The 26,253-nt window shown below is 36.0% G+C and overlaps 1 protein-coding gene across 2 annotated transcripts in view; it reads left to right on the forward strand.

Moving 5' to 3' along the window:
• Positions 1-376: 376 nt before the first annotated feature.
• USP38 (ubiquitin specific peptidase 38) overlaps positions 377-26,253 on the forward strand; it is a 39,605-nt gene continuing 13,728 nt past the window's right edge. Inside the window, exons 1-8 of one of the 2 annotated variants that reach the window (XM_027598605.1) lie at positions 377-1,704; positions 3,287-3,422; positions 9,789-9,918; positions 11,623-11,724; positions 15,116-15,274; positions 17,628-17,821; positions 20,358-20,451; positions 22,822-22,928. In XM_027598605.1, the coding sequence (XP_027454406.1) occupies positions 1,023-1,704; positions 3,287-3,422; positions 9,789-9,918; positions 11,623-11,724; positions 15,116-15,274; positions 17,628-17,821; positions 20,358-20,451; positions 22,822-22,928 (1,604 nt within the window). In that variant the 5' untranslated portion in view covers positions 377-1,022. The remainder of the gene's footprint in view (positions 1,705-3,286; positions 3,423-9,788; positions 9,919-11,622; positions 11,725-15,115; positions 15,275-17,627; positions 17,822-20,357; positions 20,452-22,821; positions 22,929-26,253) is intronic. The other variant, XM_027598606.1, reaches the window with a different exon arrangement.

Consider the following 26,253-nt stretch of genomic DNA (forward strand, 5'->3'; position numbering starts at 1 on the left):
CTCAATCACAGTTTTGAGTTCTCTTCCTTACTTTCTCCCCGAATGTTTTTCTCTCGTTTCCAAAACTTTCTCATTCACAAAATTTTACATAAACAGCATTTCCTCAGGCTTTCACGAGTAACCTGACCTGCACAGAACCTACAGAGGTCGGAACGTGGGAATACTAAAGTCGTGGCCACTTCCTCAGCGTCCACTCCCGGCCGCGCCTCCCAGAAAACCGCCTGTGACTCGACACACGCTCCCCAATGACGCGAGCGTCACCGCGCGACTCGACTGGAAGCGGCCGCACCTGCGCAGCAGCAGTGGAGAGGGGCGAGGCGGGGCGGGGAGGGGGCCAGAGCATAGCCTGGAGGGTGGCCGCGAGCTGGGGAGGAGAAGGGGGAGAGGGGGCGAGGTGGTTAAGAGAGTTGGAGGACCGGAGGGCCGGAGGGCCGGAGGGCGGGTCTTTCCGGAGGGACCTCCGTCCTTCACTTCCTGTTTGCGGGAACTTCTGAATCCGGGTCAAGGGGGTTCACCTCCTTATCTTCTCCGGGGCTGACCCGGCACTTTCAGTGACAGCGGCTTCTGACTCAAGCCAGGGCTGGTTTCATCTAAACGACCTGCTGAGCCCGGACGTCCACACCTGCCTCGGGACACTAAGGCGCGCTTCCTCCACGTACTGGCTGGCAGCCACGGGCCTTGAGTGACCGCCGCCGCCGGGGGTCCTCGCCGTCCCCTTCGCGCTGATGCTGAGAGGGAGCGCGGGCCCGGGGCGGCGGCGGAGTGCGAGCCTTTGGCTCCCTAGGCCCGCCGCGGGCGGTGCCGGTTCCGACGCTCCCCAGGCTTGCCACCTCCCGCCCGGGCTTGGATGGGCCCCTCTGCCCGATAAATGTGGCTGCTGAGACTGCGGTGGCGGTGGTCGGTGCCGCTGCTGCTGCTGCTGCTCTCCAAGTTCACCTTTGCCGCGGGACTCTCCTGCCCCACGTCGGGACTGTCGCCCCCCGCTCCTAACCCCCTGGCCCTGGCCTTGCAGTTTGGCGACAATGGACAAGATCCTGGAGGGCCTGGTGAGTTCTTCGCACCCCCTGCCCCTGAAGCGGGTGATTGTGAGGAAGGTGGTGGAATCGGCAGAACATTGGCTAGACGAGGCGCAGTGTGAAGCCATGTTTGACCTGACCACCCGGCTCATCCTGGAGGGCCAAGACCCCTTTCAGCGGCAGGTGGGGCACCAAGTGCTGGAGGCCTATGCGCGATACCACCGGCCAGAGTTCGAGTCCTTCTTCAACAAGACATTCGTGTTGGGCCTCCTTCAGCAGGGCTACCACTCGCTGGACAGGAAGGACGTAGCCATTCTGGACTACATTCACAACGGCCTGAAGCTGATCATGAGCTGCCCATCGGTGCTGGACCTCTTCAGCCTGCTGCAAGTGGAGGTGTTACGCATGGTGTGTGAGAGGCCGGAGCCGCAGCTCTGTGCCCGATTGAGCGACCTCCTGACCGACTTCGTGCAGTGCATCCCCAAGGGGAAATTGTCGATCACCTTCTGTCAACAGCTTGTTCGAACGATAGGCCATTTCCAGTGCGTGTCCACCCAGGAGAAGGAGCTGCGGGAATATGTCTCTCAGGTGACAAAAGTGAGTAACTTGCTGCAGAACATCTGGAAGGCCGAGCCCTCCACACTCCTGCCTTCCCTGCAAGAAGTTTTTGCAAGCATTTCTTCCACAGGTAAGTGTCATTATATTCCAGAAAAATCTCTCTTGGAAATTCAGTGTGTCTATTGGACACTCATCATATTTGCTTCTCTGCCCTGAAAACATCCTTAATGGAGAACAAATCTTAATACCCTCATCCAAAGTTTAATTCCCATCCACTTACGTATTTAGGCTGTCGCTTTGTACCTTTGGAAAAAAAAAAAAGTAGTGTTCCTATTCTAAATGTTGAAAACTTTGAGGTCTAAGACCTTTGGCACTAAATAAGTTGCTTAATTACCCAGCCTCTGCTGAAGTTATGGAATGCTTTGAGGATGATAGCTACTAAATAAAGCTTCTATTCATTAGTGACTAATGATAGCATAATAATGTTTACCATATTATTATTGTACTGTGACTCTGTCATTTTGTCATTATAATTTTCTCCCCTGTTTTTTAATTTTCCCACTTTTTTATTCATGGGCTGGGTGGTTTTATTACTGGATTATCACAGTTAACTATGTAGTTTTTGAATATTGACATTTTTTTCTACAATAGTTTACAGGTAGAGAGGGTACAGGAGAATGAGGGAAAGGAAAGAGTATGAGGACTTAAATAGGTGTTTTTGTGCTCAGTGTATAGCCCATGAACTACATCCTTAGAAAGTGGCAAGGAATCAAGTGATAATTGGCAAGAAAATACTTTCTCACCCAGAATTTTACCTTGCATTTACATTCCTTGTTTGGACTTGGAGCTTTCAGCTCTGTAAATTGTGAAAGAATAGACCCAAAATTGTGTCCGCTTCCTCTCTACTTGGCACAACCGTTCTCCTTTTCTATTGTTTGAAATTGAGCTTGTGAAGGAGGTGTCTTTTATCTTGGGAACCAGAAATAAGAACAGAGTTTTAACAAACTCCGTGTCTTCTGATGAATTAAATGTGTTTAGGAAAGAATTACCAACTATATATTTGCAGTATCTGAATTGTTTTAATTTTTTAATTGTAATTTTTCTTGTATTGCCTGTGTTGCTAGGACTTTTAGAATTCCCCACAGCTTGATTTCAACAGTGGTAGTAAAGGTGCTTACCTTGAATTTGCTTAATTATTATATAGTTTAAGCAAAGTCCCCTCAAAATTCACCTTAATTTTTACTTTTTTAAGAGATTTTTTTAAAATCTTCCTTAGAACAATGTAATGACTACTGTAATTAATAGTTATAAGTTACTTTGAAGATCTAAAGTGGGCATTTAAATGATACCTTGAATTCTTCTCTGACTGCTGACTTACAGATGAATATTTTAACACAACAGTGACTTAATATTAATAATGCAGGAAAATAAGGTAACTTATGAACTAAATATGGTGTAGTGAACAGTAGTTTTTATATTGCAGTAGTTCTCTCTATAATGAGCAATCATTGCTACTCACCCTTCATCTCTCATTTCTGTAATTTAACATTCCTTGTATGTTAGAGTTCTACCCATGAGGTAGAGCCTAACAACTGCTTCCAGAGTAACACCTTTGCCACAAGTACATTTTTTTTGTAAATTGTTGTTTCTCTCTAAATACTTCACTTGAACCTTCTTGCCATATTCCTTTTTCTTTTTAATTAAAAAAATAGATACATCATTTGAACCTTCTGTAGCACTGGCAAGCCTTGTGCAGCATATTCCTCTTCAGATGATTACAGTTCTCATCAGGAGCCTAACTACGGATCCAAATGTAAAAGATGCAAGTATGACCCAAGCTCTTTGCAGGTACTTCTTCATGACACTGTAGACGGTGGTGTAGATTTGGGAGAAGGAGATATTTTGTTGTATTTTGTGGGTAATCAAAAACTTAGATGTTTAAAACTGAAATCATAGAATGAAATACATATTCTCCAAACTAATTGGAATGAATTATTTACCTTACTATATAGGTTTGACAGGCCTCCTGGTAATTCGAAGTCCATTTTCAGTTCAGCTTTTTTTAATTCCAAAAATATACACGTGTATACACTTACTGTACAGTAAGGAGTTGGTTGGATTATCAATATGTTTTACTAATTTCCTTACTCATTATGGTTTCCTGCAACCTGTTTCTTCTCCCTGGGTTTTTTAATTTTTGTTTTTTTTAAGCTAAGTACATACTTTTACTTTCTCTTTTCAATCAGAATCTCTGGATAATACACTCTATCTTTGTCTGTTTAAAATATGTTTTTTCTTCCTTATTCTTAAATAGATGATTTGGTAAGATGCAGAATTCTAATTTGCTAGTCATTTTCTCTGCATTTTGAAAATAATACTGCATTGTCTTCTGGCATTTATGGTTGCTGATATGGAGTCTGCTGTCAGTCCAATTGTCATTCCTTTGTGAGTAGTTAGGCTTTTTCTGGTACTGTTTATGTCTCTTTCTTCTTGATGTCTTTCAGTTTATTCTTATATTTCTAGGTGTAAACTTAATATTTAGCCTCAGCATTTTCATGCTTTTATTAATTCATTCGTTCATTTATTCAAACCGTATTTACTGGACACTTACTTACCATGAGTGCTAGGCAGTGCTTCAAAACCTTGAACAAATGGATAAAAAAAAATCTGTATTCACGAACTTGCTTTCTAGATGGAGAGGAAGACAGTAAATTAGTAACATATAAGATGTATCTTGATTTCAGAGATGTCAAAATGTGGAAATACATAGTCACTTGATATTCTAGTTTAATTGGCATGACTTTTCCTTCCTTAGTGGTACATAAACTAATTATACAACCTAAAATTGATTTTGTTTTAGATTTTATTAAATATGATCATTAAAATTATAATTTAGTATTTGAATAGTGATGAGTGTTTTGGAAAAAAAGTAGATAGGAAGGACATAAAGTATGAGGGAGTGGTTTGCAATTTTAAATAAGATGGGTTAGGAAGGCCTCAATGAGAACATGAAGATGAAGTAAAGACATAAAGGAAATGAGGGAGCAAAGCCTGTGGAGATCTAAGGGGAAGAACATCAATACTGTCTTACAACTCACTAATTTTTTCTTCAAAGGTACTCATTTGTAGAGCTTGTTCCAGCTATTGAGTTTCTTTATTTCAATGACTCTATTTTTCTAATTGAGCTTTTCCTCTCTACCTATTTTTGTTTCACATCTGCCTGGGTTTTTTTGTAATTTTTTTCTACAGTATACACGCACATGTGTGTGTATGTATGTGGCACATCTAAATAAAATACAACGATTTGGAACAAAATGGTTTCTGTGTACCTGTTATAAAATTGCAGTCATGACATATAAACTTAAGTATTTATGTTGGATTTTCTGAAAGCTACATGTATAAATTTTACTATCTGTAACGCAAACTTTGGGGACTTGGATTTTTTCCACCTTTTCCCCCTTTTTATGTAGTGTTTGAAAAGACCCTTCTCTTCTAGCTTTCCTTCTTTTTTCCTTGTGGTCTTAAATTTAACTGAATCAATTTAGCTGTAACTATTACGTTCAGTTTCTTGTTGCTCATTCTCTCAAAGTTCCACAGATCTATATAAATATTGTTCCTGCTGTTTGGCCTCTATCTCTACTACTTTCAATTTATGGTTATCTCCTTGCCATATTTAGTGGTCTGTATTTTTGTTTTCATCTTCTTGGTATCTTTGTATTCATAGTTAAAATTCCAGAAATCCTGTGACGCCATGCTGTTAGGATTTTCTTCATATTGTCTGTTCTTTTTATTTTTCCTTTTCCCTTTATTCTTACCACTTTTTCAATTCTCTTCTATATGTGGTTAATTTCCAAGTCTTTATGTAAAGTTCTCATTGTTCATTTACTTTTAATTTTAAGAAACACTCTTACAGGGCACCTGGGTGGCTTAGTCACTTGAGCCTCTGACTCTTGATCTCAGCTTAGGTTTTCATCTCAGGGTTGTGAGTTCAAGCCCCACATTGGGCTCCACGCTGGGCATGGAGCCTACTTAAAAAAAAAAAAAAAAAAAGGGCACCTGGGTGGCTCCATCCGTTAAGCATCTGCCTTTGCTCAGGTCATGATCTCAGGGTCCTGGGATTGAGCCCCACATCGGGCTCCCTGCTCGGCAGGGAGCCTGCTTCTCCCTCTGCCCCTGCTGCTCCCCCTACTTGTGCTCTCTCTCTCTCTAATAAAAAAAATAAAAATTGTTTGAAAAAAAGACTCATATCCCACCCATCTCTCCATAATGAAATTCCTTCTATGTCCTATTTAGCAGTAACACTCCTTTATCAGCATGACCTCAACAGCACTAAAATTTCTTTCTCTTTGAGATGAATATATCATAAATTATGTTGTCCTTAAACAAAATAGAAAGATTCAGAGAATTACATATTTCATAGCTGAAAGTGAAATTAGAAATCAGTTTGTCACCTTCATTGCCTAGGTAATAATATCTAACATTTTTCATTACATGCCATAAGTCATTGCAGCAGTCTTCTAGTTGGTCTTTTTGCCAGCATGACTTACACTTACTACTCTAAGTCATCCTGATCTATTCAATTTTCCCTTCTGATCAGCAAACTGCAGTGACTTCCACCCCTTATTAAATCAAGTGCAAATTCCAATTCTTGGTATTTAGCAATCTTCATCTTAATTTTTCAACCTTTTCAAAACAGCCATGGTATCCAGCTTCTGAATTTGTTTTGTTTTTAAAATATATTTGGTAATTAATTTTTACCTATTTGTTTCTATGGGAAGTTGTGATCCAGTTTTTGTATTGCATTTCTAATTTATTCTGCATGATCCTGTTTAACCCATAGTCTGTCTGGAGTAATTATTCTTATATTGCATATGTAACTGAACAGGATAGCAGTGTTTATTTTTATCATACTCCCACCTTCTGTTTCCCCATAGTCTATATTTCCCCACACATAGTACTTACCATACTTGAACTGTTATTTTCTGTAAACCAAAGAAATGCAAATACCATACCAGGAACAGATAAATAACATTAAAGTATGAAATTGGCCAGATCTAACTGAAATAATAAGGAATGGGATACACAAGCACCTTCTAAAAGAGAATGCTGATCCTCAACTCCACTTTCAAAATTCAAAGAAATTTGAATTCAGTGTTGCTGATCTGATTTTTCAAAAGAAGCCTGTAATCCAGTTTTTTATGTGAAATTTCCCAATTTTTAAAACAGTGGAACAAGGTAAACTGAGGCTGGATCTAGCCATGAAGGTGCCATCTAAAAGTGAAAATTGATTTTATTCTGTACAAATTAAGAATAAATCTATTCTTTTGTCTTTTATAATATTGCCAATTTTAATGTTAAGATTTTCAAGTTGCATTTTTTTGCAACTTGAATGGTTTCATTTATTAAACAAATTTGAACTCCTTCTCAGTGCCAAGCACTATGCTAAGTACTGGGGATCCACAGATTAAAGATTAAAAAAAAACAATAAGAAGAAGATCACTGCTCTTAAGCTCATGGTCTAATGGAGGAAAGAAGATTTTTTTTTTTATTTTATTTATTTATTTGAGAGAATGAGAGAGAGAGAGAGAGCATGAGAGGGGGTTGGGTCAGAGGGAGAAGCAGACTCCCTGCCGAGCAGGGAGCCCGATGCGGGACTCGATCCCAGGACTCCAGGATCATGACCTGAGCCAAAGGCAGTTGCTTAACCAACTGAGCCACCCAGGCGCCCGGAAAGAAGATTTCAAAGTACATAAATTACAACTATAGTTAAATGTTCTTTAGTAAGAAATTAACTCAGTATATCAGGGTTAAGTGTCCTTAAAATTCATGTAGTAACCAATACATGGTGGACAAGATTAGTGTAGTTAACCATAAAAACAACTCATCCTACAATGCCTGTGCCTGAAAGGATTTGGGTATATATATGCAAGTCCAATCAAATTGAAGCAGAACTGGAATATAATTAAAGTGTAGCTGAAAGCATTGCATTTATACACTAGCAGAGCTTAGTTCAAACACTAGTGCTTCTGTTTATTAATTGTGTAACTGTTGACAAATTTCCTAACTTTTCTTACCAATTTGAAAGCAGAAATTGTAACTATTATGTTTTCAGCACTTAACAGAGTAACTGTTATATAATTGGCACTCAAATATTTGTTGAGTGAATGGCTTCTAATTCATGTTACTTCTGACTTGAAGTTTCTTTAGGATGGTCAGGAGATGGTCAGCTAGAAATACGGAGGAGAGGAAAAAGCTGATTGGGTGATTAGGTATAATGAAGAACCATGGCCAAGTGGAATTTTCTACTCTGCTCTTAGACCTGAGCTAAGGGAGTTCTGGCCCAGGACCCCGTGTTCTGGAGAGCCCAGTTTCCTTCTGCTCTGTAGGTACCATTCCCCATGGGGCAGAGTCCACAGAGCCAAGGAGATGTGCTCACATATATTTCTTCTCTTTGAACCACATCTTTTTTTGTGTGTATATTTGTACTAAAAAAATATAAAATGTGTCCTAACATGATTTTTTTAAACAAGAACAGTTTTTAAAAGACTTATTGGCACTTTTTTTCTTCTTTAATTGAACAAAATCTCAGATCTTTCCATGTTAGATCCTCACGGATAGATTCATATAGATCCATCTCATTCTTTAAAACTCTGCATGATGTTCCATAGTATATTTTGCCATTCCCTTATTGATGCACATTTAGATTGTTAGCATTTTTCCATATCCTAAATACAGTGCTACAGTGAACTTACTCTTTATACACAAATGCAAGTGTCTCTCTACTTCCTGTATGTAGAGTGGCTACAAACTTTTATGAAAATCAACTTAACAACAGTTAGAATTTGTGGAACAGCTGTCAGAGGCTATTTTAATGCTTTGTAACCATCATTATTTGCAGAAGATGGCCAGAAAAACAAAAGGAAATAAAATATGTGTAGGCAACATAAGGAACATACAGATAACTTGTAGTTAACATAAGCATTTGGACTTTGGGCCACTCTGGTTCCATCTGATGGAACATTTTAATCTTAAGAGCAAAAACTTTAAAAAAAGATAGCACTCTAGTGTTAATGTAGATAGTTATAGCATAGCTATTGTGAAAATAACTATCAATTTTGAAGTCAATTTTTTTAACATGTTAGTTGCTCTTTTGGGCATGTGCTTTTGTACTTAGTATTTATGTTTGACATTTTGTTCAATTATTTATTTATTGCCACATATGTTGATATTTGGTAGAAGAGAGGCATTCACAATGAGTATTTCCAGTGTCATATATTAACTCATGTAGTCTTCAAATCAACCCTGTAAAATAAACATGTTTATCTATAATCTACAGTTAAGGAAACTGAGACACAGAGTTTAAATAACTTACATAGGTATTAGGGCCCCCCAACTAATAAATGGTAAGTTGAGATTTTGAAACCAGATCACTCTGATTTTAAAACCCTTTTTTTTTTTCCCCACGACTATTTCTTATTGTGTAATCCCCAAAATTGGATTATTGGATCAAATACTATGAACATTTGACCCAAATGCTTTCCAAAAGGATTGTACCACTCTTCATTGTGATTGATATTTAACATTAAGGACAGTCTCCATCACATCCCATATTACTTTGTCTTTATTTCCATTAAACTGAGTTGATATTCAAGAAGAACACTCACTAATTCAGTATGAGGCCATTTGATGTATTTACACATTCAGTGCCCTTTTATTTATGTAAAGCTTCCTTTCTTGTCTTGGTATAGTAGGATAATGAAAGGGATGAAAAGACCTGTTTCACAATTCAAAATAGTCATTTTTAACAGTGCATTTCATATTTGGACTGCAATCACCAGAAAGGAGAAATTTTGTTTCCATGTATCTTAGCCCAATAGCTACATTTGAACTGTTCTTCTTTGAGTAAATTTGCCTAATAAATTCTAGATAGCACTGTGTAGAATCAACTTAAAACTGCATGTATGTGAAATGACACTTTATCAGAAATTCTTTTTATTGAAATATGTAAGAAACTGTCAGCTTACAAGATTGGAAACTCCTTGAGTACAAGCACCTTTATACTCATTTCTGCATCTTGAACAGTGCTTTTCACAAGCAAGCTCAGTAAATTTTGAGTCACAAAGGAAGGGGTTATCTACTGTAACTCTTGTTATTCCCAACTAAAAGACATTGAAAATATTTTCAAGACTGATAGTTTTGTTTTTGAATCTTCAGAATGATTGACTGGCTCTCCTGGCCATTGGCTCAGCATGTGGATACATGGGTGATTGCACTCCTAAAAGGACTGGCAGCTGTCCAGAAGTTTACTATTTTGATAGATGTTACTTTACTGAAAATAGAACTGGTAAGTGGGAGTATATAAATCTCTTAGAATGAATGGTCTCAATCTTTTAATCTTTGGGTAGTCCCCTATAAAGCATCTAATATTGAATATGTTCTTGTTTTTGGTTTGGTTTTGAATCATAATTTTAAAATAGAAATTAAGAATGGTATTTAAGTATAGGTAATCAGAATAATTTTGCTGTTTTCAAGTGTCTAATATGAAAACCTATTCCTCCCATTATCTCTTAAACCCAACTAATCAAGCTTTTACCACCATTCGTCTACCAAGACTATCTTTGACACCAGTGCTTTCCAGTACTGCTAACCTCAGGAGTTATTTCTCAGGCCTCCTCTCATTTGACCTATCAGCAGCATTTGACACAGCATTTGATCACTCCCTCTTGAAACACTTGCCTCACTTCGTTTTTGTCCTAGTTCTCTTGGCTTTTGTCCTAGTTTACTGGCACCTCAGTCTCCCATAATGGATCTTTCTAACTTTAGAGTGCTTTGGAGTTTCATTTTTGAGCCATTTTCTTCTCAGTCCATTCTCACAGCATATGTGTCCCATGGTTTTAAATAATGTTTCTAAGTTAATGACTGCCAGGTATATATTTCTTGTTCATTATTTTCCCATGAACTCCATAGTCATGTATCCAAGTGTCTATACTTGAATCTCAAATTCAACTTATCCATGATCTAATTTCTGATTTTTCCCTCCCAGACCTGGTCTTTCCCATCTTAATAGCGACTCCACTCAGGACAAAACCTGAAAGCTATCATTCTTTCTTTTCATTCTGTCTCAACCCTTATCCTACAAATCCTATCAACTCCACCTTTAAAATGTCCGGAATCCTACCACTTTTAACCAGCTTCATCAATACCACCTTGGTCCAAAGCCCTCATCATCCCTAGCTGTACAGATTGCAGTAGTCTCCCTGCTCCTGCCCTTGGGCTCCTATAGGTGTCACACAAGACCTACAAGATCTTGCCCACTGCTGCTTCTCTCCTCGAGTCTCCCACTATTATTGCCTCAGTCTCTGTACTTTGCTTACACTGCTCTCTTTGCTCTGTCTCTAGTACACCAGGCTGGAGATCTCAGGGCCTTTGTAGTGCTTGGCCTTTGCCTTGCTTATTATGCTCTTCTCCCAGGTATCTGCAGGCTTACTTTCATTTCCTTCAATTTTTTATAGTCAGATGTCACCTTTTAAATGACACATTTTTTTAATACCCTAATAAAATAACAGATCCCTTTGCTACTCAGCAGTCCCCGTTCTTCATACCCTATTTTCATAGTACTTATCTCCATGTTACTTTTTATTGTCTACCCACCCTGGAGACAGTAAGCCCTATCAAATTAGAAATTTTTTTTAATCCACTGTTATATCCTCAGTGCCTAGAACAATGCCAAGCCATAGTAGGTACTGAATCAGTGTTGGTTGAATGAAATCAAATGAAGCGTGGGCCAAGGAACAGTCACTTTGTGGGTAAGGCTTGACAGATTTGTATTTGATCAAGGGGTTTTAAGAGTTGTTTAGGCCACTGTATTCCCTTGATCTCTGTCATGTTGTTATTTCCCAACTTTCTCTCCCAAAGTGACATGTTATGGTAGAACTTTCCAGGAAGGGGAATAGTCACATAAATATTTTTGGTCCAAGGATAATAACCACTGATTGGGTTAATGATTTCCCTACAAACTCATAAGGTGGATGTCTTATCTTTTTTGAAGGTTTTTAATCGACTTTGGTTTCCTCTTGTGAGACCTGGTGCTCTTGCAGTTCTTTCTCACATGCTGCTCAGTTTTCAGCATTCTCCAGAGGCATTCCATCTGGTAAGTTAGGACACAAGCTTTCTGCTCTGAAGAACTTTGCGTTAAAATTTAGTTTAATATGGAGTCACATTTGTATATAGTGAAAAAGATTGTAGGTTAGTCCTGAATCTATTTTCTTGTAGCTTTATGATTTCTTAGAAAATTGAGGTTGTGGGATTTCCCTCCAAAGAATATATTTTCAGAATGTTTTGAGTCTCACCAAAACTGCTGCACTTGCAACCACTATCAGCAGTTGAATATTGCTCTACATGAGAGATGTCACGTGTCAGTGTCACTGATGGTTGTCTGTTGCACGTAGAACAGTGTAGAAGAAAAATGCTTTAGAATTTCAGAAATGTGAAAACCTCAGGTGTTGTTTTATTGCCCCAGAATTAAGACTTCATTCTCTTCCAACCCATAGTGTACAAATGCTATTAACTCTACCTTTAAAATATATCCAGAACCCTACCACTTTTAATGAGCTACATCACTGGTTTTGATCTGATTTGATTTGACTTCATTTCTTTGATTATCAGTCATTACATGTGGAAATGACAAAATGTTATTTTGAGAACCTGTCCATTTATCTATCTAGCGCATCACAGGAAAGCAGTGCTTTATGTGGTTATTTGCTTCTCCTAGGGTCTGATCCCTGGTTTTACAGGACTAAACTCTCATTATTAGTACACCCACAAGGTAAATACCTTAGGAATGCTGACCCAGTACAAGCAAATTCAAGGGAGACTGATGAAGAAGTGCGAATTCCAGTTGTTGATTATTAGCTAGAAGTAGAACTAGCCTCAAAGAACCATATACATACTTAGGCTGCTTAGTGCCTCACTACTACTGAAGGAAAATCTGCAGTCTTTGTAGAAAGTAATCCTTATCAACAAGTAGTTATATTATACGTTGTCACTTAGAATAGGTTTTTCTGAGAATTTCTACAGTTAATTGCATAATTGATGATCTTGACCATCAACCAATAACCTTATATCTGTTACATAAACAAAACTCAAAACTCGAGCTAAGATAGCATGTGTACTAGCTAAGTCTAACAAGATATAGAACATCAATCATTTGTGTCTGTCTTCAGGCACAATCATGTGTGGACCATTTGAGAAAAGGTTTATTTTCAGATTTTCTGAGAAGGAGATTCTTAATATAACTTACTCATCCATTCTAATGTTTATTGCTCTCACACTGAGGACATTTCTTAATCTCTCTGATGAGCCGTTTATGCCATACTCTAAATCTTTTTCTTGGCTCCCAGTTTTTTAAAAGATAGAGGATATCTCCATATGTTGTATTGCTTCTTTTTCTGAAAAACATAGTTAAAATAAAAATGGTTGACTCTGAAATATTTGGCTTATTGCAATATTGATATGAAACCGTTTATTTAAGGATTAGTTAGATCTGGAATTGAAAATTGTCATCTGGCTCAGTAAATTCTAAAAACTAAGATCTAATTATTGCCTACATACTGTGCATAGCCTGACTGGCTACTCAACTAAGGTGAACTTGGGCATCTAGTGATGTGTCATGTAGTAGTTAAGTCAACTATAACTCTAACTCAGTGAAGGACACAGGTTTAGAAGTTGTTAAATATGAGCAATAACCTGGAATCACCAACATCGTTACTCATAGCATTTTAGAGCAAACCAAGATTGATGTTATAATATATGTTATTATAGACCAAATTGCTTTTTATATGCTTCTTATAAGTGGAAAGAAATTTATTTTAAACAAAAGGAAAACATCCAAGTTTCTAATAAGTTATACACATTTTGTCAAATAGTAACTTAAGTTTAGTGAGTATTACAGTAAATGTCCACAAATATTTAGATTTGCTCACTCAAAAAAAATCAACTTTCAAGCAGTTAGAAGGTAATAGCCTGCTTGGACATATATTTATATGCCTGTGAAGAACTTAGTCTCATTTCTATGTCAGTGATAATTCTGACCATATAGGATATAATAATAGACAACTATATTACCTGATTGCAAAGACCAGATCTACACTAGGAAGGCTTTTGGAAGATTTGGAATTGTAAATTAAATAATCATTTTCTCTTCTCTTTCATTTCTCTCTCTCATTTCACCTGTGAGGAAACAAAATAACTTTGGATTTCTGCTACGTTAGCAAGAGTATCTGCTAGATATGGCTTTATGGAGCAGAACTATAATTCAGCTTTGTTTAGAAATGAGAGATGAGAGTAGTAGAGTGAACTTATTAGGAACTGATGGTTTCATGGTCAAATTAATACCTTTGATGGAAGTAAGATCAAAGAAGGTAGTGCAAAAGTTAAAATGTGATTTTAAGTCCTCAAGCATAAAATCAGAGCAAAATGAGAATAGCACTGTTAATTTAAGAATATGGTTGTTCCTTTTAGGAGGAAGGAAAGGGAGTCGATTATGATGCAACTATAATTGTTGTTCATTGCCATTTGGTGATAAGACAATAAGCCGTAACTTCACTTTTATCACAAGTTAGCAACCAAAAAAACGTTCTACAAATAAAACATAATATTATTAGACGTCTTTTACATATGAAGTGTAAATGTGTATTATTAGATTGTGATTAATAATTAATTCGATACCACTGCACTAATGGAATGAGCCATTTCTGCAAAACCAAGTTTATCTTGTTAATAACCTCTTGAATATGTGATGACTCTGTATTGACTTTAGTCTAATTTTATAATGAAAGGACACTGTTATGTTTATTATCAATACTAAGTTTTCTACATGTTTTTGAACAATGAGCATTTTAAATGTCCCTTTTATTTTTAACTCCAGTTTCTTAAAAATAATAGAAATTTCTGATCCCATTTATTTTTAGAACCATCTCCTTTTGGAGGTGGAGAATTGGAGGCTTTAATAAGGATAACCATGCTAACATAAGACATCTTCCCTATACTTACCTAAAAGAAGAGCCTGAGCTGTAATTTTAGTGACTTTCTTGAAGTAGACTTTAATGTGCAATGTACAGTGTTTAATTCTTTCAAGTGAAAAATCTAAAATTCACACTAGATGGAGCTCTTAAGCTAATTTTAGGTTTATATTTTAAAAGTTTGTTCCTACTGAACAATCTGGTAAATATAAAATAATCCTAACATTTTTCAGAATGGCAGAGGTGACTAAGGCTTCTATTTTGTACCTTAGTTTGTGTTTTAGATGGAGTATAAGGGTAAGGAGAGGGGTCTTATATGGAATTAAAATTATATGTGACTTTGAAACTCAGTTTACCTTGATATTCTAGAAATTTTAACTTCATAACTTTTTTAGAAAAAGACTGTGACTGAACGTACAGAAAAGTACTTGCTGATCATGTAACATTTGCATTCCATTTGTAGGCTAGGGAATTTGTTGCCATTTGTATAAATAGAGGAACGTTTGTCTTTTTTCTCTTCAGATTATTCCTTACATAGTTAATTTGGTTCACTCCTTCAAAAGTGATGGTCTGCCTTCCAGTACAGCTTTCTTAGTGCAGTTAACAGAACTGATACACTGTATGATGTATCATTATTCTGGATTTCCAGATCTCTACGAACCTATTTTGGAAGCAATAAAGGTATGATGGTAGTTGTACCAATATTTGCACAGCTGCAGACCATAATGTGATAGATTAATGTAGTGGAAGATTTCTATAACTATTCAATTTACTATTCTATGGTAATATGCTTTTTATTTGAAAAATGTAATTGGAATCAGGGTTCATTAATATTTAGGGAGTAATCTCTTTCTTATTATAATTAATCTAAATAACCATATTTCTTCAGTTCTACAATGCCATCAATTATAAGGCAGTATCTTTAAATTTATAACAGCTGTTGGGGAAATTTATTTAAAAAGAAATGCCACATTAAGTGAATACATACAATGTCAGAATTGTTAAAATATTTTCTTTAAAGATATTTATTTATCTTAGAGAGAGAGAGAGAAAGAGAAGGAGCAGCAGACTCCCCACTAAGCAGGAAGCCCAACATGGAGCTTGATCCCGGGACTCCTGGATCATGACCTGAGCAGACGCTTAACAGACTGAGCCACCCAGGCTCCTATAGTAGTGTTAAAATATTTAAAAACATCTTAGAATCAAGAAAAGGCAATTCAATAAAATATTTGACTTTGTTTCCATTCCATTTTTGCTATGGACTGTTCATGAAGATCCATATTTTATAGAATCTTTACTTGAGTTCTTTGTGAACTTACCCTGTTTTTCAACTTTGTATAGATAGTAGACCTAAAAAGCACTGATTCTGTTTGTCTTAAAGAATGGGTCACAATATACATACTTCACTCTTAAATTTACTGCATAATCAGGGTGTCGCAAAAGAATTGGAAAATTTGCCTCAGGCAGACCTAATCAGAAGTTATTAGAAATCAATTCTATTAATAGTGTTCCTTTTTGAGATCTGAAATACAAGATAAGTCTTATTATCTTTATTACCTCTTCTGTATCTGAAATGAATACAAAGCTTATTCTTTTTACTATGTAGCTAGCTAAATCAAACTGATTTTGGTTGAACCCAAAACAAGACTGTTGAGCAATTAATGTATTCCAGTAGTGTGACATTTGACCCTCCAGAAATAAATGTTTTTATGTATAGGAGCATTTTATCATGGACTTAATAGTAATGTTAATCTCCTTCTACGGTGTCTCTCTGTGAAGATAGATGAAATAGTATGTTAATCTCTTTCTACGGTTAATCTCTGTCTCTCTGTGAAGATAGATGAAATAGTATGTTAATCTCTTTCTACGGTGTCTCTCTGTGAAGATAGATGAAACCTCTTCCTGTTAATTGCCGTTTTTCAGTGCTTTACATGTTGAGAACTCTGATAACTGAAATAGGCTCAGAAGAAGCAAGGTTCTCACTCCTAGTCCAAGAGCAACACTTTTCTATTAGCTGCCAACATCAAGAAAATTAAGAGATTAAAATTCCTTCAGAAAATATTTTCTGAGGTCTAAGTACCAGTAGTAGCAGTCAAAAAAAGGACTTAATGATGTTACCAACTTTCATTATTCTCCATTGCTCTATTCATGCTTGAAATCACTTAGATTTAAAATTATATCTCAGGGCACCTGGGTGGTTCAGTCCGTTAAGCTTCTGCCTTTGGTTCAGGTCATGATCCCAGAGTCCAGGGATCGAGCCCTGCGTCAGGCTCCCTGCTCACTGGGGAGCCTGCTTCTCCCTCTCCCTCTGCCGTTCCCCCTGCTTTTGCCTGCTCTCTCTCTCTCTCTCAAATAAATAAGATCTTTAAAATAAATTATAAAATAAAATTGTATCTCAAATATCATAGAGCAGATAAAAGAATCTCTATCTTTTAATAATTTTCTATATTGTTAAACATGAGACTGAGTTTTATTTTTCGAAGTCAGAGGTCATTGTGCTTAGGTGCTTCCATTTTTCATCCCCTGATTACTTTGAGCTTTTATTTCTAAGGGTTAATATTGAGTAAATAGTAGTAGTGAATGAAAAGGAGATTTTCTTACTTTCACCAGAGAATTTGAAAGCAAATTATCTAGGTTATTCAGTTGTGTGCTAATTTAAGTCCTCATTCTAGTCCCTTTGAGTAGCACTGCAGTATACTCTATGACCTCAAAGTTTTATTCTGAAACATTTTCCTGGCACATTGGAAACATAAATAGTTCAAGTGTGACTTGAATTCCTCGTTCTTGAATATTTCTTAACTTGATAAACTCGACTTTTAGGATGTACTTACTAATTTTAGGAGATAATTTATTTTTTCCATGTAATATAATGTAACTTTTTCTGATGACTGGTCAAGTATTAGGGGTGATTTCAAAACCAAGTGGAAGAAAAGAAAAGTTAAATGTCAGTGGAAGAATCTTTATGGTGTTAATTAATTTAATAACAAAAATAGTTTAAATTTTTTAAGCTATTTCTGTTCTTGATGATCTACAGGATTTTCCTAAGCCCAGTGAAGAGAAGATTAAATTGATTCTCAATCAAAGTGCCTGGACTTCTCAATCCAATTCTTTGGCCTCTTGCTTGTCTAGACTTTCTGGAAAATCTGAAACTGGGAAAACTGGTCTTATTAATCTAGGAAATACATGTTATATGAACAGTGTTATACAAGCATTGTTTATGGCTACAGAGTAAGTTTAAAATTGAACCTTTTTTGTTAACTGTAGAAATTGATGCATACTGATGAAATGTAAGATGGTGGGATTGTCTTCACATTATTTCTTATAAATGGCAGAAATATTAATATTTGTATATAATTGCCTTATTTAGAAATGAAATTGCTTTCAGTGCTCAGGAACTATTAAAATGTTAACTTACATAAATTCTACTTTATGTTTATATTATATATTGCATTGAGACTCTTGAATTATTCTGGCTGGATATTTATTAGTTTAACAGAAGGATTAAGTGGGCTTATTCCAAAGAGTTTAAGTGTCCTCAAATACTAATTTATTATTATCCTATAAGACAGTGTATTTTTTTTTAACCTATATATCTTTTAAGGGAGTTACAGTTTTTTCTGCTTGTAGGTATTTTGCTGTTTATCAGATTGATAACTTCTTTGTTACTGTGAAAGAAGCTTAAGCTCTGTTTCCCTCCACAAGTCATAGACACTGAACAAATTTATAAACATATGTTCCTTTGTCCTCTTACAGATTTACTTTCAAATTCATTTTCTTTTGCAGCCAAGCAAATATAAAATCAGAAGTTGTTAGCTATGTGATTGCTGTCTGTAAAAGTACAAAATAATGATAAACTTTTCCTAAGGACAACAACATGGTTGGATTTTTCTCTTCATTGCCAGTAGAGTATTTATGGAACTTGACCAAAGGTCTTTACAAATTGAGTTCCATGCCTTTGTAAGTTTTTATGCCTACCTAGAAGAATCATAAACTAAAAGATGAAGAGTTAGGTTTATTTTATTTTCTGGACCCAGAATATACTCTCAACACTAAGGTGTTTTTTGTTTGGCACGGTGTTTTATTTTTTTTTTATTTGTATTTGAGATTTTTAATTTTTTTTTAAAAATGTGTACACTTAGACACAAGTGATACTAAGCATGAAACTAAATTCAGATCTGTATGTCACCACCAGATGTCATCTAGTCCAGCCAGATGATAGTGAAAGGAGAGACCCAAAGCAATTTTATCCAGCAACAGCAATTCAAAGAGTCATCTTATTGAATAAGCCAACGATCCTATCTAAGAAAACGCACAGAGCATATTTTATTTATTTGGTAATATGTGAATTCTTTGTGGTTTAAAAAAACAAATTTAGAAATATACGACATAAAAATCAGACATAAAAAATTTTTTTAATCAGACATCCCCATTCACAAAAGTAATTTGTTAACAGTTTTGCGTGCCTTGTTTCAGATCATTTTTTTGACAGTTATAAGATTTTATCTAGAACAAGAAAAAATACATTGTTTTAAAAAAATATTTATAGTCTTATTTATATGTTTTTTTCCAGCACTTGCTTTTATCTTTTAATGATTCATGTTGGAAGTATTCCCATGATAGGGTAGTGACAGAACTGTCATTCTGAATAAATAGATGTACTATATTTTATTTAACCATACACCTGTTGATGAACATTAGGTTATTTTGCTCATAATTAACATCTCTGCCCCTATGCGGATGTAGAGGTTTTCCTTTGAAAGGGGTATGCCAAATTGCTCTCCAGAAAGACTGTAGCATTTGAACTTGTGTACTAATATATAATTGTACCTGTGACCCCATACCTTTAGCAGTCTTGAAAATTTTTTCTAATTGGGGGAAAAACATCTTTTTGCTTTAATTTGCAATATTGCTGACCATTACAGTTTTCTGTCTATGTTTTTCTTTGTTCATTTGTGTTTGTTTTCTAAATAACCTGTTCTTTCTTTTGTGCACCTTTCTATTGAGTTTTTTTCTTTTTCATACTGATTTTATATACTCTGGATGATAATCCTTCATTACATGCTCTCTTCCTGTTAGTGTGATTCAAATTTGTAGAGTGTTTCATTTGTAATTTTTTATTTTATGTAGTGAAATCTGCTATTTCTCATTTGTAGTGTCTGAATTGTAGGAAGGCTTCCCCCCTCGACATTTCCCCCCTCTTTTTTATTTTAAATACTTCAGTAGTTTTCTATTTTACATTATCTCATTACTCCTGTGTGGCATTTGTAATAATGTAAAATTTTATTTAATTCCATATTTTTCCAAGTGGATACTGAATTGTTCCTATTCTCTTGTTTGAATAATTTATCCTTTTCCCATCCTGTACTTGTACCATAGTCTTTAAATCACTCTAACGTTATAGTATGTTTTGTTGACAATATATTTTTTATTTCATGCAGGTGTGTGAAAGAATTTAAAAGTTGCTTATTTAAGTCATTAATTAATAGCTTAATCCATTTCTGTTTGCTAATCCAGAAAATAGGAATAATATGTGACAGCACATAGGCCATTACCTGGTCCCATAGTAACTGTTTTGTTTATCATCATTCTTCCCTTCCTTCTTCACTACGTTGTAAGTAGTAACTCTGCTAGGTAAAGGGCCATCAGGTGAGTGACATTTTGCTTTGAAGATAAGTTCTTGAACTAACTTCCTTTTAGCTTTTAAAAAATGCTTGTGTGTATGTATGTACATGTATACAAGACTCACTGTTTTATTCTCTTTCAGTTTCAGGAGACAAGTATTATCTTTAAATCTAAATGGGTGCAATTCATTAATGAAAAAATTACAGCATCTCTTTGCCTTTTTGGCTCATACACAGGTGAGTGTAGGTGTGTGTAGTATGTATATGTTAAGTTCATTGATAATATTCTTTAAACTTCACATTATACCAAACTTGGTGAATCTTTTTTAAATAATACATATTTGACGCAGCACAACAAATCCATTTAGATATGCTTAAAGAGATCCTGCCTAAAATCAGGATATGCTCTAAGTTTTTATTTCTTCCCCGTTTTCCATTCTTATAGATGAATATTATGCTGACCCTTTGTTCTAACTATTATAGATAAAAGCTGATTTTCTCCCCCGATAAATAAGTGCATCTTTAATAGCTTATAGATAGTAAATTGATAGATTTTTCACAATAATAATAAAATAATCTTGTGGCACATTGGCTTCTTTTTTCTCCTATTTCTTATATATGTGCCCTCTCATTCTCATTGTGACCAAAATTTTAAGCTCTAGAACTTAATAGATAAACAACTTCATCTGTTAAGTTCTAAGGCTTAAAATTTTATGATGATCTTTTATGTCCACAAATTAATCCAAGAAAATGAATTTGTGCTGCTGGCAAGAAAGTCATATATAGTAAATATTCATTTAAGAGACATTTATTGAGAGATACAATATGGAGTCTGATAAACATTCAAAGGGGAAGGGAATTCTTATGCTCAAGGAACTCTTAAGTTTTGAGTAGTACATATGAATAATATAAATATCACTTATAAATAATGTATATTACTATTTTCTGGTTTTACTCTGATTGTCTTACTTTTACAGAGTTCTAAAGGAGTAGGTGGGAGAGTCAGAAGAGAAGATAGCTTTAATGGGATTGAGTTGATAAGAATGCCTTGTTTCTATCTATAAGCTGTGAAATAGCTCAAGTATAACTTCTTAAATGGAAAAAATTAACATATGAGTGATAGCCTATAAGTAGTAATATACTCAAAGATATAATTTTCTCTTTCTGAAGATAAATTAAAAAGAGATAATCATTCTCTTTCTGAGGAAAATATGTTTACAAACTAAATTTAATATCTCAGGACGAAGGGAGACGAAATCTTTTCCCTCCAACTGCCAAACATTATTTTCCTAGTAAATTGATTTCTGTACTTGCTTTATCACTAATCTATATTTACCATACACTGTATAAAATGTATATGTATCTATGTGTGTATATGTAGATATAAATACATTATATATACTATATTACCTTACTGAATCAGAACTGTTAGAAAAAAACTATAGGAGGGTTCCATGCTCCCAAGGAAAGAAGAAAGGAATTCACAAGAGAACCTAATGAAAGTTATGTCACAGTAGAGACCTTGTCTGATAGCAAGCCAACAAGGATTGTTTTAAGTAGATAGATTTCCCTATGTAATTGAAAAGGCTTTTCTTATAATTGAGAAAGCTAACACTTCCTGAGCATTTAAATTTGCCTAGCTTCTATCCTAAGTAGTTTACATGTATTATTTCTTAATCCTCAAAAACAATCTATGAACTAATAAGGTAGTATCCCCATTTTACAGATGAAGAAACTGGGTTTACATTACCTGCTTTTCAGGGTCATGCAAACAAGTGGCAAATTGGGGTATGAACCAAATGACTCTAGAGCTCATGCTCAACTGGTATGTTAAAGTTCCTTCCTTCAGAATGCTATCAACACCCCTATTTTGATATTTTTCTTAACTGAGGACTCTGTTATATACCAAAAATATTCAAAATGTCAGGAGAATTCTAAGTTTTCAAGTTATAATCACATCTTTTCAGATGCCTTTTCAGTTCCTTTTTGTTGTTGCAAAATCTAGGATTTGAACCAAGATTGCTTCAAAGTCAGTGAGCAACCACTTCACTAAGCGTCCTCCACACCAAAAAAAAAAATCAGCAAGGACCCTAAACAATATACTTACATTCTGTGCATTTATGAAATGTGTACCTAGTCAAAGAAATTTTCACTTAAAGTAGATAGGCATGGCCCTATACAGTACTCCCCCTTATCATTTTATCTAAAATATATATTCTTCAGTTTGTCTTTTTCTTATAATTTCCAAAATATTACGGATGCAAGCATATGACTGTCATAGAGAGATAATGCCAGTAGCATTATATTAAGTGTTCGAGAGACCTAGGTTCTAATGTGGACTCCCTCTGGCACTACTTCAGCTGTCTAACCTCGGGCAAGTCACATGTTTCTCTAGATGTTAATTCTTACCTGCAGAATGAGAAGTTATGACTGAAGATTACCTAAATTTATTTCTAATTTTATCTGTCCCCATTTCTGGCACTCTGTAGTAGGGTTAAGTGCAATGTAATTTTAATTAATCTTTACTAAACACTGTAAATGAAGATTTCAGTTATTTGATTCATGGTGTGAGAATCACTTCCTTGTATTTTCTCTACTGATATCAAGAGAGAAGCATATGCACCTCGGGTATTCTTTGAGGCTTCTAGACCTCCATGGTTTACCCCCAGATCACAGCAAGACTGTTCTGAATACCTCAGGTTTCTGCTAGACAGGTAAAACGTATTTTGAAAGTTATGATTTGAATTGTTTTCTTTCATAACACTGTGGCATATTGTTTTTGCCTTTAAAAACATATTTCAAATGTTAATCTTTAAAGTACCTTGCATTTACTGTATATATTTAAGTGTTCTTTGTTTTTAATTTGGTGTCTTTTTTTTTTTATTTTCTTACTTTGGACCAGCTGTTCTCAGAGTGTGGTACAAAGACCCCCTAGGAGTTCCAAAAACATTTTCGGGGGTCTTCCCTTTTCTAACTATATGTGTATATGTAATCAAAGCCAGATTTTCTTCATATGCTTCATCCAGAACAACATATCACAATAGATTGAATGGAGAACAGCTATGAGGATCCAGCTGTCTTCTGTTAAGCCAGATACTTGAAATATTTGCAAAATGTAAAACAATGCCATTCTTCTCACTAAATTTTTTGGTTTTAGAAAATATAACTTTTTCATAATGAATATTATTAATATTAACACATAGTGGGTTTATTATTGTTTTCAAATGTATTATTTTATTCTCAGTTTTTGAATACAGTAAATATGGGTGGATCTAACCACATGAATGAAAGCTGTTGGGTTCCTCAATTTTCCTCAGTTACTTTTTTTTTTTTTTTTTGAGAAAGAAGTTATCTTTTATTGGTAGAGTTCATTTGCCAACTTTAAAAGCTTAAGGTTTTAGGTTGGGGTGGAAGCCAGACTGTGAAGGGACAAGAAATGGGAAAGAAGTGGAACACCAACCACAGCTCATTCTTTCAAGAAGCTAGATCTCAAAGAAGTTATGTAGAAGTTAAAGGCCATGAGATAGATGAAGACAGTTTGCTGTAAGTTATAACTTACACAATTTGCTGCCTTTGATCATGCATTAAATCTACTCTCTTCTTAAAGCATTAAACTCCCAGTTATTGTCTGAGTAGATGCGTAATGGTCCAAACTCTGTAAACAAAGATGAAGGCAGAACCTAGAGTCCTAGGAGCTTCACAGGTTCCTTGAATTATTTTTCGTCAGGGAACTTTTGCTTTTCCTGGTCTTTTTTATTAGCTGGTTTCTTCATCATGAGAGCGATTTTTCTTTTTGTTTTCACAAGGCACTCCATTCTTTTTGATCACAATTTTTTTTTCTGACAGATTTTTCATTGGATCCAAATTTGCAGCCCAGGCCCTGAGGATCGAATTTATGTGTTTATTGCAGCAGTTCTCAAAGATTTTAGTCTCAGGGCTGCTCTATACTATTTGTTTTGTTTTCTATTCTTTTTCCTTTAAATTTTTTTGTCATGTTAATCACCATACATTACATCATTAGTTTTTGATGTAGTGTTCCATGATTCATTGTATGTGTACAACACCCAGTGCTCCACGCAGAACGTGCCCTCCTCAATACCCATCACCAGGCTAACCCATCCCCCCACCCCCCTCCCCTCTAGAACCCTCAGTTTCTTTTTCAGAGTCCATCATCTCTCATGGTTCGTCTCCCCCTCCAATTTCCCCCCCTTCATTCTTCTCCTCCTGATATCTTCTTCTTTTTTTTTCTTAACATATATTGCATTGTTTGTTTCAGAGGCACAGATCTGTGATTCAACAGTCTTGCACAATTCACAGCACTCACCATAGCACATACCCTCCCCAATGTCTATCACCCAGCCACCCCATCCCTCCCACCCCACCCCCACTCCAGCAACCCTCAGTTTGTTTCCTGAGATTAAGAATTCCTCATGTCTTTCTCCAATTGACTTATTTCACTCAGCATAACAACCTCCAGTTCCATCCACGTTGTTGCAAATGGCAAGATCTCATTCCTTTTGATGGCTGCATAATATTCCATTGTATATATATATACCACATCTTCTTTGTCCATTCATCTGTCAGTGGACATCTTGGCTCTTTCCACAGTTTGGCTATTGTGGACATTGCAGTTATAAACATTGGGGTATACATACCGCTTCGGATCCCTACATTTGTATCTTTGGGGTAAATACCCAGCAGTGCAATTGCTGGATCGTATGGCAACTCTATTTTCAACTTTTTGAGGAACCTCCATACTGTTTTCCAAAGTGGTTGCACCAGCTTGCATTCCCACCAACAGTGTAGGAGGGTTCCCCTTTCTCCACATCCCCGCCAACATCTGTCGTTCCCTGACTTGTTAATTTTAGCCATTCTGACGGGTGTGAGGTGGTATCTCATTGAGGTTTTGATTTGGATTTCCCTGATACCAAGCGATGTTGAGCACTTTTTCATGTGTCTGTTGGCCATTTGTATGTCTTCTTTGGAAAAATGTCTATTCATATCTTCTGCCCATTTCTTGATTGGATTATTTGTTCTTTGGGTGTTGAGTTTGATAAGTTCTTTATAGATTTTGGATACTAGCCCTTTATCGATATGTCATTTGCAAATATCTTCTCCCATTCGGTTGGTGTCTTTTGGTTTTGTAGAGTCTTTCTTTTGCTGTGCAAAAGCTTTTTATCTTGATGAAATCCCAATAGTTGATTTTTGCCCTTCCTTCCCTTGCATTTGGCGATGTTTCTAGAAAGAAGTTGCTGCAGCTGAGATCAAAGAGGTTGCTGCCTGTGTTCTCTTTTAGGATTTTGATGGACTCCTGTCTCACGTTTAGGTCTTTCAGCCATTTGGAGTCTATTTTTGTGTGTGGTGTAAGGAAATGGTCCAGTTTCATTCTTCTGCATGTGGCTGTCCAATTTTCCCAACACCATTTGTTGAAGAGACTGTCTTTTTTCCATTGGACATTCTTTCCTGCTTTGTCAAAGATGAGTTGACCATAGAGTTGAGGGTCCATTTCTGGGCTCTCTATTCTGTTCCATTGCTCTGTGTGTCTGTTTTTGTGCCAGTACCATACCGTCTTGATGATGACAGCTTTGTAATAGAGCTGGAAGTCTGGAATTCTGATGCCGCCAGCTTTGCTTTCCTTTTGAACATTCCTCTGGCTATTCGGGGTCTTTTCTGGTTCCATACAAATGTTAGGATTATTTGTTCCATTTCTTTAAAAAAGGGGATGGTATTTTGATGGGGGTTGCATTGAATGTGTAGATTGCTCTAGGTAGCATTGACATCTTCACAATATTTGTTCTTCCAATCCATGAGCATGGAACGTTTTTCCATTTCTTTGTGTCTTCCTCACTTTCTTTCATGAGTAGTTTACAGTTTTCTGAGTACAGATCCTTTGCCTCTTTGGTTAGATTTATTCCTAGGTATCTTATGGTTTTGTGTGCAGTTTTAAATGGGATAGACTCCTTGATTTGTCTCTCTTCTGTCTTGTTGTTGGTGTATAGGAATGCCACTGATTTCTGTGCATTGATTTTATATCCTGCC

Source organism: Zalophus californianus, chromosome 2, assembly GCF_009762305.2.
Source record: "Zalophus californianus isolate mZalCal1 chromosome 2, mZalCal1.pri.v2, whole genome shotgun sequence".
Lineage (NCBI taxonomy): Eukaryota > Metazoa > Chordata > Mammalia > Carnivora > Otariidae > Zalophus > Zalophus californianus.